General features: G+C 39.1%; 1 protein-coding gene across 2 annotated transcripts in view; it reads right to left on the bottom strand.

The window, feature by feature from the left end:
- SCN11A (sodium voltage-gated channel alpha subunit 11) overlaps window positions 1–12,460 on the bottom strand; it is a 96,199-nt gene that overhangs the window by 26,703 nt on the left and 57,036 nt on the right. For both annotated transcript variants that reach the window (XM_046003934.1, XM_046003935.1), the window contains exons 17-20: window positions 6,388–6,507; window positions 5,328–5,442; window positions 3,740–3,894; window positions 353–526 (exon numbers count right to left, since the gene is read on the bottom strand). In XM_046003934.1, the coding sequence (XP_045859890.1) occupies window positions 353–526; window positions 3,740–3,894; window positions 5,328–5,442; window positions 6,388–6,507 (564 nt within the window). The remainder of the gene's footprint in view (window positions 1–352; window positions 527–3,739; window positions 3,895–5,327; window positions 5,443–6,387; window positions 6,508–12,460) is intronic.

Below are 12,460 nucleotides of genomic sequence, written 5' to 3'. Positions count from 1 at the left end.
ACCTGCTTTGAGAAGCCTCAAGAGAAAATAGAAAGCTGGAAGGAGAAGGTTGGGACATTCAAAATTATTCTAGGTACACATCAGACATAAACAAGGTTTACAGAGAGAAGTGGATGAGTGCCATCACGGAAAGTATTGGGGTAGTGAGAATATGAAGTGCAGTGTGGGGAATGGGACTTAGGACAAGCAGGACGGCTGACAGATAAATGACAACTACTTACAAGTACAGTGAAGAGAAGTATTTTGGAGAGGCACCCAAACAAGGCACACAGGAAAAGCAGCTTCCTTATGATATATTCCCCTCCACTCCCCCAATCCCTGCCTGCGTGGAACACAGAGACGGTAAACTTACAATCACAATGACGAAATCAAGCCAGCACCAGACACTGGTGAAATACTTCCCAAATCCAAAGGCCACCCATTTTAGACCCATCTCCAGGATAAAAATGTATGTGAAAATATGGTCAGTACAATTAAGTAATTCTTTGATATTGGGTCTTTTCTCAAGGTCAACATCTTCAAAGACCTGAAATGAGAAAGCATAGCCATAGGCCAGGTTGAATGTTTGCTTAGAACTACTGGCTGACCTTACTTTTAAAATTTTTCTTCCTTATCTGAATAAACTAGCATCTCTTTTGGTGACAAGGTGTTGCTCAAAAGGTATTAAGAAGGAAATTTCCCAGTGGAATAAATTTCTTGAGTAAGTAAAACTGGAAGATGGAAAATCCTATTTCTAGACTTCTATTGCCACAATATCTCCCTAGGCTCTCATCACTGATCCCTGGAATATGAAAATATCTTCCTAACAGATCACCACATAATTTCCTGGTCTTCCTGACCCTTTCAACTCTTGCTAACAATATCATGCCAACTTTTCCAGAACCACCCAGTGGCATATTCCATCTCTATCGTCCTCCTAGTTACCTTAGTGGCTCTATTCAGCAGCTCTCCATTGCTCATAACACCTTAGTTCCAAACACCTTAGTCTACAGTTAGATTTTACCAACGCTGAGGCCAAAAATCTACAACAAACAGCCTTAAAACTTACTCCAGTGCTCCCAAAGTATGTGCCCATTTTTGGGGTACCCAGACACACAAAATTTGGGGATGCTCTGGGCTAGGGCTAAATTACTTTGAATATTAAACATTCGTTGAGTGTAATCATGAAAGTGAGACATTCTAGCTTCTGGAGAGACCCTTTTTCATACTACATCCAAACATCCACCTCACCTGAAGTGTGTATGTGATTCTAGGGGTCTATATAACTAGGGTAGAAGCTGTCCTTTTGGCCTCTACAGAGTTTCTGAGAATGGGGGAAAAAAAGAAGAAGAAGGAAGAAGGAAGAAGGAAGAAGGAAGAAGAAGAAGAAGAAGAAGAAGAAGAAGAAGAAGAAGAAGAAGGAGAAGGAGAAGGAGAAGGAGAAGGAGAAGGAGAAGGAGAAGGAGAAGGAGAAGGAGAAGGAGAAGGAGAAGGAGAAGGAGAAGGAGAAGGAGAAGGAGAAGGAGAAGGAGAAGGAGAAGGAGAAGGAGAAGGAGAAGGAGAAGGAGAAGGAGAAGAAGAAGAAGGAGAAGGAGATAAGGGTCCCTGGTACTGAACCTGTCAAGACATTTGGGCAAAAACTGAAAGCAAGAATGAAATCGGTCCTACTGTTGAATATTAAGGTAATCTCATAGCCCCATGGCCCTGGAGGAAAAAAGTGCAAAAGAATAAAAAACAGTCTGACTTACAGCTCCTAAGTGAACTTTTGATTGGAGAAGGCTCTCTACCTCTTCCTGTCCCCTGCCGGCTCCTCAGCAATGTTAAAGTCTCATTTCAGTTAATATTTTCTTTGGAAACTGTCCTTCTTCCACCAAGACAATTAGGTGCCTGCTTTGCATGGCCCCATGTCATCCACTGCTTTTCTGAGTGTATCACTATGGCCCTTGTCCATAATTGTTTGGACCCCATCTGTCATCCCTACTAGACTCCATGCTCCTGCAAGTCAGGAACTTGTGTGTGTGCCTGCTTGAAGAGAGACAAATCTGAATGGTATTAGAAGCTCATTTCCCTTCTCATTTTGGAAGCTGAGCAACAACCTGGCTCAGCAGATCTCACTTTGTTCAATTGAAGAGTAAGTCAATATCAGCCACTAAACTTTGGAGGCTCCCACATTATAATGAGACTATTTCCTTGTCCAGAAAGTTCCCATTTTTACCCAGTTGCTTAGACTTTGCTTCCCCAACTCTAATGAGTCCCAAGGCACTTAGGTTCTGATTCAGCAGGTCTGGGGTGGGCCTAAGACTGCATTTCTAACAAGCTTGCAAGTGATATTGAGACTGCTGATCCATATACCACATACAGTGGCAAGGGATTAGATGTTTCTTGTTTCCATTTGTCTACAACTATGTAAAGTGAAACAGGACCCGAGTCCTTCTCCTAGAACCCTCTGCATTGTGTGCTCTGTCTTCCTCTGCCCAACCTACACTTGCCTCATCAGATCGCAGATAATAACTAGGAGGATGGTACCATGTGCCCCTGACCTTCTGACAACACTATTTTTTCCCCACTGACTAGCACAGGGCTTGGGAGACACCAATTATCATTTGTGGAATAAATTAAAGAATGCTATTACTTGAATAAGAGTAAACATCCAGTGAAAATGCAAGCACCAGAAGGCTACATGGAATCCTAGACCAAGGATTAGCAATAAAAATTAATTGAGTTATCTGGCATGGTTTAGAGATTTGCTTCTTTTATTTTTTATTTTTTGCTTGAGAAATAATTTACACTGCAGTAAGTAGATAATGGAGATGTGTGCTGATCATAGGATCTAGTGGCTCACGTATGTGCTCCTCTCCTTTGACCTAGAGATCACACAAGTGTAAAGCACGAACCAGGAAGGCAACAGTAAAGAAGCAAGACATTTCCTTGTCCCTTCTAATTGTTAGTGACTTACTGTGAAATGTTCTGTGATTCTAAATCAGTAAGGGAGAATCTAAGACTCCACTGACTTACACAACAAATAGCTTAGTTCTACATTATGGCCATTATAAGGGAAAATTCAAGATAGAAGGGGAGAGAGGGAAAAGAGAGAAACATGTAGGTGATAAGAAAGAAGATGCTATCGCTCAAGTAACGGAAGCAAGAAGGACCAAAAAGTGAGGAGAGAGAGTAGGAAGGAGTTTATGACTATATGCTATGGATGCATGGATTTAGAGTTATTTCCAAAACTCACTGGGACCACTACACCTTGATCTGGAAGGATTTGCTATGTGAATAAAGCAGTATCTGTCTCTCCTCTCAAGGGATCTTAACTGATGGAAAATACCAAGACAGAATATTAAATCAAAATCTGGTCCCTGTAGCCTTCTCCTCCTAATGTTCTACCTTTAGGAAAGCAGCATTATGGTTTTCCAGAAAAGAGAGGTAGGGACATTGCTATCTAGAGAAAGAGACATATAGGATACAGTGAAAATCTCTAGAAATTCTCCAAGAATGAGGGATAGGCATAAGGTTCAGGGAGAGACTCCAGTAGCCACTTCAAGTGTTGATTTGAATCATGCATTCCCATAAGTAAAGTGTCTTTGGCTTGGGACTTCCTAGTTGGAGCAGGACTCTAGAAGTTGTGCAAAATCCTGCCCTTAAGGGGAACCAGCAGCAAAGATCCCCCTTCTGCCTGGTCTCCCCATATTCACAGCCCCATATCAGAATGTAACCTAGCCACCCAATGCCCAATGTCCTCACAAGACTGTTAATTTACCAGTGCCCCACTGCTCAGCAGAATCACAAAGATAATAAAGCTCTCAAACCAGCTGTGTTTCACTATTTGGTAGCAAGTTTTCCGCAGGTTCCACCAAATGATCCAGGGGGACTTTCTCTTGTCCATGGCACAGCATGGGAAGCAGTGACCCAGGCCTGCAAGGAATGAACAGTAGCATTATTCTTAGTGTCTGTAATGAGCTGAATTAATAACCCTAACTCTTTACCCTTCCTTTTATGCACGTCCCTTACCTCTGCAATTCTTCCCACTGAAGAGGTGGAGTCATTTTCCAACCCCTTGAATCTGGGCTCATCCATGTGACTTGACTTGGCCAATAGAACAGAGTGGGAATCACACACACCAGTTCTGAGCTTTGGCCTTGAGAGGACTTGCATGTTTCTACTTGCTCTCTGGCACCATCTCCATAAAGAAAGGAATATTTAGGCCAGCCACTGGTTTCAGAAGAAGGAGAAAGGACATGTGGTACAGAGAAAAGGGGCCCAGTTAAGCCCAGGCCAGACTGGCCGACTCCCAACCATTACCACTCATATGAATAAAGACCTCCAAAATCAGCAGAAATAATGAGGCTAGATGAGTGGAGTCATGTATATGCGTGTTTATTATTGTGCGCCACTGAGCTTCCTGGCTGTTTTTCACGCAGCAATTTCTTTTGGCAACAGTAAACAGTGTCCTAAGGACTGAGGGGAATGAAGTAAAGATTGGTACAGGCTTCATGAACTACCCAAACCACACAATCTGATCAGTTGTCAAGGTGTTTACACATAGCTAAGCATTTAACCTCAACACACACCAGCCTTCAGCTGAATTACGTCACCCTCTCCCCTCATCACCATCCTCCAAGTTCCATGGAGGTTAATTTCACGGTGATTACAACATTACACTCCTTTCCTCATCATCTTCCTAAGCTACTGTGAGGTGTCCTCAGTCAGCCTCTGCCCTCCTCCATTATTCAGAACATCAATAGGTTAATCTCCCTAAAAGGCTTTTTTTCTATCTTTTATGCCATTCCTTCTTCTTCTAGAAACCAGCCTTTCTTCTCCAACTTCACTGTTGACATCCTGTACACACCTCAAGCATCAGTCCAAATGTAAGTCAGGATAACTAACAGTAATCTATATCTAGGCTGACCTCTGACCCCATGGGCATTTCGGGGGCTGTCAAACAACCTGGAATAAGTTGGAAGCTCATTCTTGGTGTCCGTTCTGAGACCAGTCTAGTGTCAAACTTATGAAAAGATTTTTAATTTTAGATTCATTCGTTCATTTAAGTCTCTACCTACCTATCTATCTACATTGGTTGAGCCCAAAATCTGGACAATAGGACAGTTTCCTAGAGCTTCTACCCTCATTGTTAGGTTGTGTTAGTTGAGCTGACCTAAATCAAGAATTTCCTGAAATTTCCTTTGCTTGGATCTGATAATGGCCCAAAAATCCATGAATGCCCTCTCTTCAGTTCTGTTTCCAGTAGAAGTAGAAATAACACATCTAACAAAATCACAGAGCTTCAAAGAATAACAGAAACTCATCCAAATATTCTGTGAACTGGATACAGGAATACTAACACTTACCTTTGGGAAAACATCTCTCTGGTTCTTTTTTGGGAATAATTTTATGTATCTGCCCAAAGGGATCCTGTGGGTCAATGGTGCTACATTCTGAAAGCACACTGATAGTATCACACTTCTGCACATCAGAAAAAAGGAAAAGGGGAATCATTTACCAAGACTGACTTTCACAACGGTAGCACCTAATACCTTAGTGTATAAACTTTTTAGGAATGAAGCTAGCTAGACAAAGGATTCTAGGTATAGGTATAGCTAGAAAGTGCCCCTCTCATCGGGTGCTTTTTTTTTTTTTTTTTTAAATATTTATTTTTATTTGTTTATTTACAGCATAACAGTGTTCATTGTTTTGGCATCACACCCAGTGCTCCATGCAGTACGTGCCCTCCCTATTACCCACCACCTGGTTCCTCAACCTCCCACCCCCCCACCCACCCCCGCCCCTTCAAAACCTTCTGGTTGTTTTTCAGAGACCATAGTCATCGGGTGCTTTTTAAAATGCTCTGACTAGCTCTGGGTTTAGGAGAGAATTCTCTAACTGCTCTCCCCTGGCTGAAAAAAGGTGAGGTATATAAAGACACAGTATCTCAACCTTTTCGTCCCTACAAATCATCTCTCTGATACTATCTAACTCCAAATAGGGAGGCTGTGTGATGAGGTGAAGGCTATTTTACTGAGACTAATTTTTAGCTCTTTCAGATCCTGGAATAATAGGCCTAGACTGGTGATTCTCATTGATTTTGCCCTCAAGTAGACATGCTGACAATATCTAAAGACACTTTCAATTTCACAACTGGGAAATACTATTGACATCTAGTGGGTAGATGCCATGAATGCTGCTAAACATTCCTACAAAAGACAGAACAGCCTAGCGCAAGGAGGAATTATCATGTCCCAGATGTACTGGTGGAGAGGTTATGAAACCTTGGCCTTTGCTTAAGATCTAAGTCTGGCAGTTTGTTCTGCATTAATCCTGATATTTTATTCTTGATAGCCATAGTGGCTTTGTTGGAGACTGTATATGGACAAGCTACATGTTCCTTCTGGAACACTCTGGGAAAATTACCTTTTTGGGATCCTGTTCTGACAAACATATATCATCTTCAGAGAACACATCAATTTCCACACTTTGAGTTCCTGGGCTGATGGACTTCTTGGTCGCCTGATGGAGTTCAAAGGCCTGACACTAAAAAGCCCAGAGTAGAATTAATAGTCTTCCTGGAAATCTCACTTAAGATAAAACAAGTTTAGGGGTGCCTGGGTGGCTCAGTGGGTTAAGACCTCTGCCTTTGGCTCAGGTCATGATCCCTGGGTCCTGGGATTGAACCCCATGTCAGATTCTCTGCTTTGCAGGGAGCCTGCTTCCCCCCCCCCCCCCGCCTGCCTCTCTGCCTACTTGTGATCTCTGTCAAATAAATAAAAATAAAAATCTTTAAAAAAATAAAAAGATAAAACAATTTAAACTGTGATATACAACTTTTGTTTCTGTTTACTTTTTAAAACTGCTCCTGGAGAAAGTTAACATAAAATAATTCTGGGGAAACTACTATAGGAAAGGAAACAGATAATAAAACTTACTCAAAAGTCATATAATCAAACAATATGGTTTTAGTAAAAAAAAAATTCACCAAATAATGCAGAGGTGAAATTTACTGTATCCTTTCACTTCAACAGCTAAATAATAAATTATTTAATAAGTCATATAATTAGTTATCCCTGAAAATATAATGCCAGAATATACTAAAAATAAAATCCATAATGATTTGATACACCAATATAAAAACAGATGAGTAAAAATGTTAAAAGAATAATATGGAAAATAATTTTTTTATTCTTTGGGGTATGGAGGGCTGGCTTAGTGAAATAGAAAAGGGCATAAAGAGAAAAATGAAAATGTATTACTATATAAAAATAAAAAATAAATTTTGTCTGAAGACTTGCAGGTATATCCAAGAAAGATGTGCAAAGTCATGCCTTAGGTGAAGGTTTCATCTTAAAATCTATGTGAGTGTTCCTGCGACTCTGACACTGCAAAATCATAATTTAAGAACACTTCTCCCATTTGAACACATGTTTTGCTATATTACAAATACACACAAGAAACAAGTAAATATAGCTATGGACCAGACACAGAACAGAAATATAAAGCAGTGACAATCTAAAGCATGTAGCAGGTAATGATGACTAGAAGCGCCCCATGTGAGGAAGGGAACCACAGCTATATTCAAGGCTTGAAACTATGGACGGGACTGAAGTTCTTGCACTTAAGAGAGAAAGCCAAAACAAGTTGTGGCCAATGCTTGGAATTAAAATTATACACAGCTGCATGTCTATGGAGGCAGGAGGAAGTACAGCCTGGGTGAAATAGGACCTGGGTAAAGGAACCCACTGGATCTGAAATACACTTAGTATCACGAATAGACAAGAATCCTAAATTGTCAACGAAAGACTTGGTTCTGTAGTGGCTGCCTTAGGAAGGTCTATTAAAGACATCACAGAACCTAGACTGCAGAGAGAGTGACAGATTCTCTCACTAAAGAGAAATTTAAACTAACATCCCAAAATGTAGGAAGAGCTAAACAAAATCAGTAGCCCTAAAAATTAACTACTAGGAGGTGACTTTATTTGAGAAAAAAAATAAATTAATATAATAATCTGAGAGTGTCACTAAAATGAGTAAATTAAGGAATTAATGAAAAAGATATATATATATAGTTTAATTCCTCGATGGCAGTATAAGGAGCTCCAAGGACATGCTCTCCAGGGAAATAAGTGTAAGTGGTGAAAAATATTCTAAAAAGTCATTTAAAGTCTCTGGAAATTGTCCTAAGGCACATAGCAAGTGAAGAAACATGTATTCAAAAAAATCTTCAGAATTCAGTAATAGTAGCAGGAGTCCATGGAAACTGAAACATGAGATTCCCTCTCTCTCCCCATCCTCCAGCTCAGTTTGATAGAAGCCCTACTCAAGGCAGCTGTGACCAAGAAGATGAGGCATCCTCTACCCTCAGCCCCCAATCAAGAGATATGTATCTTAGTAGGAGGTGTAGATTACCAGCTTTTCTCATCTGCTCCAACTCTGAGTTGAAGAGGCTACATTACTCTTGAATATGGCCAAGAAATTGGACTCTTTTTTCCATCCAGCCTCTACTCATAGGACAGAGACTCTATTCCAGATTCAACAGCTTGAAAATACTGGGATCCTGATTCCCCCACCCCAGCTAGTTTTTAAGAAAGAGGTTCCATGCAGAAAGAAGGAAGCTGAGAAGATGAGAGGTTACTGCCCCTCCAAGTACTTGAATTATTAGCTAGGAGATTTTCTCTACGGTAGGAGGCACTCCATAAGAAACAAGAACTCTGAAGTTCTCCTGAAAAAGAACTGACTTTATACTGGAATAATGTGGGGGTTCAAGCCTAAGGGTATTCTTGAAAACAATGGAGACTTTGATGGTAAACAAATAAGAAGAGACTAATAGCTCTTCTTCATTAAAAGCAACAAATTAAACCACAGGTCAGCAAGTTCACTACAGAAAAACATGGAAAGAGACAGCTAAAATAAATCTCCCTGGGGTCAGAACAAATCTCGAAGACTGGCCTATAAGTGTCCCTCCCTGAAATTAATTAGATCAGACTGTGGAGGAATTAATGCCCTGTGGTATTGTCAAAAACAATAGAGCAATTAGCCAGCAATTAGTTCAGCCCCAAATCTGGGTGTGGTACCAAATAAGGCAGACAGATTAATAGGAGACCATGGAAAGAGAGAGTCAAAGAGGGCCCTGCTAAAATAACTTTCACCCTGCAGTGACTGTCTGCAAACCCAGGGGTGTGCCCTCTGAGAAGCGACACCAAAGACTTCACATCTGTGTGTCTGTGGTGAGGGGAGGTGGGTGAAAGAAGGAACAGACTTCACTAGAATAGTCTAGCCAAGTCACCAAACAAGCCGCAGAGAGGAGAAAAGAGCCAGATCTGCTACAATGTATTACTTAAAATGTCCAATTTTAAACAAAAATGATAAAACATGGGAAAAACCTAGGGAAGTGTGACCTACACATAGGAAGAAAGCAGGCAACATAAGCTTCCTGTGAGAGGATCTGGATGCCAGAGTTAATAAACAAAGAATGCAAAGCAGTCATAATAAGTATGTTAAAAGTATTTAAAATATTTAATAAATAAAGGATGCTAGATAACAACGTATAATCAAATACAGAGTATCAATGAAGAGACAGAGATTATTTTAAAAACAAATAAAAGTTCTGGAGTTGAAATGTGTGATAACTGAAATGAAAAATCCACTAAGTGGAGCAACAGTAAATCTGAACTGGCAGAAGAATGAATCAGTGAACTTGAAGAGGGATCGGGAAAGATTATGCAATCCAAAGAGCACAGGAAAGAAGGAAGAATGTAAACTTAAAGAATGTATACTCAAAGGAATGTAAAACACCATGAAGCATACCAACCAGAAAAAAAAGAGAGAGGAAGAAGAGCAGAATAATGGCTGAAAGCTTTCCAATTTTGATCTACACCTCTAGGAAGCTCATAAAACCCAAAGTAGGATAAACACAAAGGGATCCAAACTTAGATATATCATAGTAAAAATGCTGAAAGCCAAAGACAGAGGAAATATTGAAAGTTACAAGAACAAAGTTGCTCATTGTATACAAGGGGATCCCAACAAAATTAATAGCTGACTTCTTTTTTTTTTTTTTTTTCAGTAGGCTTTGTGCCCAATGTGGGGTTTGAACTCATTACCCTGAGATTACAAGCCATGTGCTCTATTGGCTGACCCATAGAGGCACCCCAACAATTAACTTATTATTAGAAATAGTGGAGACTAGAAAGCAATGGAATGAGATACCATGAGTGCTGAAATTAAAAAACAAATGTGAACCAAGATTTTATTATCCTGCAAAATATATTTTCAAAAATGAAGGTGAAATAAAATAGCACATAAACAAAAATGGAAAATTCTTTGCTAGCTGACCCACTTTACAAAAAATACTGAAAAAGATCTTTCAGGCTAAAAGTGAGTGATCCTAAATGGTAATAAAAATCCACACAAAAGAGCAAAGAGCACAGGTAAAGATAAGTCCACAATTATAAAAGATGAGAAAAATTCATATTTATTTTCCTTTCTTCTCTATAGCTGACTTCAGATGAAGTTGTCTCAAACAGTTTAAAATTGATGCCTTGTTGGACATGTAACATATAAACATAAAATACATGTGGTAATAACAGCACCAAAGAAGTGAGTGGGAGCAAAGTTCTAGTAAGTAAATGACACTTGAAGTTATCTCAAATTCACAGAAACAAACGGAGAGAGCTGGAAATGGTAAATAAGAAAATTAATAAAATGAACTCTATAAATATAATCTTGCTTTCTTTTCTCAGCTTCATTAGTAAGCATATAAAGATATGAAGCAATGATAAAAACACATTGTTAGGATTTTAACATATGTGGATGCAATATGTATAATAAAGAACAGTACGAAAATGTGGTAGAGGGAATAGAACTATACATAAGTGATGTTTTTTTCTATATTTCACTAGAATTAAGTTAACAGACATCAATTCTGATAAGTTAGATGGATCTGGCATCCCCTAGAGCAATCAATAAGAAAATGACTAAAAATATATTGTGAAAAAATATTAAAGGAATTAAGATGTTAAATTAGAAAATATTCAAATAGGGGCACCTGGGTGGCTCAGTAGGTTAAAGCCTCTGCCTTCAGCTCAGGTCATGATCTCAGGGTCCTGGGATCAGGCCCCGCATCAGGCTCTGTGCTCAGCAGGGAGCCTGCTTCCCCCCTCTCTCTTTGCCTGCCTCTATGCCTACTTGTGATCTCTGTCTGTCTAATAAATAAATAAAATCTTTAAAAAAAAAAGAAAATATTCAAATAATGCAAAGTAAGGCAATGAAGAGGAATAAAAACACATAAAACACATAAAACCAAAAAGTAAAATACTAGAAATAGATAAACTAGATCAATAATAATATTAAAAGTAAACAGTTAAACAATCTAACAAAAAGGCAGAAACTGTGAAACTGGATAAAAAAACAAGATCCAATTATGTACTGTTTTAGGAAACACATTTTTAAAAAAAAGATTCTATTTATTTATTTGACAGACAAAGATCACAAGTAGGCAGAAAGGCAGGCAGAGAGAGGAGGAAGCAGGCTCCCTGCGGAGCAGAGAGCCCGATGCAGGGCTCGATCCCAGGACCCTGGGATCATGACCTGAGCCAAAAGCAGAGGCCCCAACCCACTGAGCCACCCAGGCGCCCCTAGGAAACACATTTAAGATTCAAAGATAAAAACAGTTTGGAAGTAAAAGAATGGAAGAAGCTACCATACAAGCAGAAACCATAAGAAAGCTGGAATGACTATATTAATGTCAGAAAAAAATAGACTTTGTGTTTTCTTGTTTGTTTTTTGTTTTGTGTTGTTTTTTAGAGAGAAAGAGAGCACACAAGTGCAGGACTCTTAAGCAGGCTTCATGCCTTGGGTAGATCTTGAGACGGGGCTCAATATCACGACCCAGAGATCACGAACTGAGCCAAAATCAAGAGTTGGATGCTTAACCTACTGAGTCACCCAGGTGTCCCGGACGAAATAGATTTTGAAACAAAAAAATTTACTAGAAATAAAGAGGGACATTTCACAATGACAAAAACATAAATATATCAGAAAGAACATTTATAAACATATATGCACCTAACATAAGAGCCACAAAATATACGAAGCAAAAACTGGCAGAATTAAAGGGAGAAATAGACAATTCAACAATAATAGTTGGAGGCTTCAATAATGCATTTTCAAAAACGAACCTAACAACTAAGTAGAAGATACAAATAGAAGGCTTGAGCAACATTATCTATCAATTATACCTAAAATATACCTGCAGAACCCTCAACTCCAAACAGCAGAATATACATATGTGAATTGAAACTGTACAGAGTGTGTTGTCTGATCATAATGAAATAAAATTAGAAGTACAAAAAGTCATTTGAAGAACTCACAAATAGGTGGAAATTAAACAAAACATTCTTAAATGTCAAATAAGTCAAGAATAAATCACATATAAAAGAATAAATCACAAGAGAAATTAGAAAAGACTTTAAGATAAATGGAAATAAAAATA

Source organism: Meles meles, chromosome 4, assembly GCF_922984935.1.
Source record: "Meles meles chromosome 4, mMelMel3.1 paternal haplotype, whole genome shotgun sequence".
In the NCBI taxonomy this organism is placed as follows: Eukaryota; Metazoa; Chordata; class Mammalia; order Carnivora; family Mustelidae; genus Meles; species Meles meles.
The sequence above is the reverse complement of the archived record's forward strand: the minus strand, read 5'-3'. Positions and strand labels throughout refer to the sequence as shown.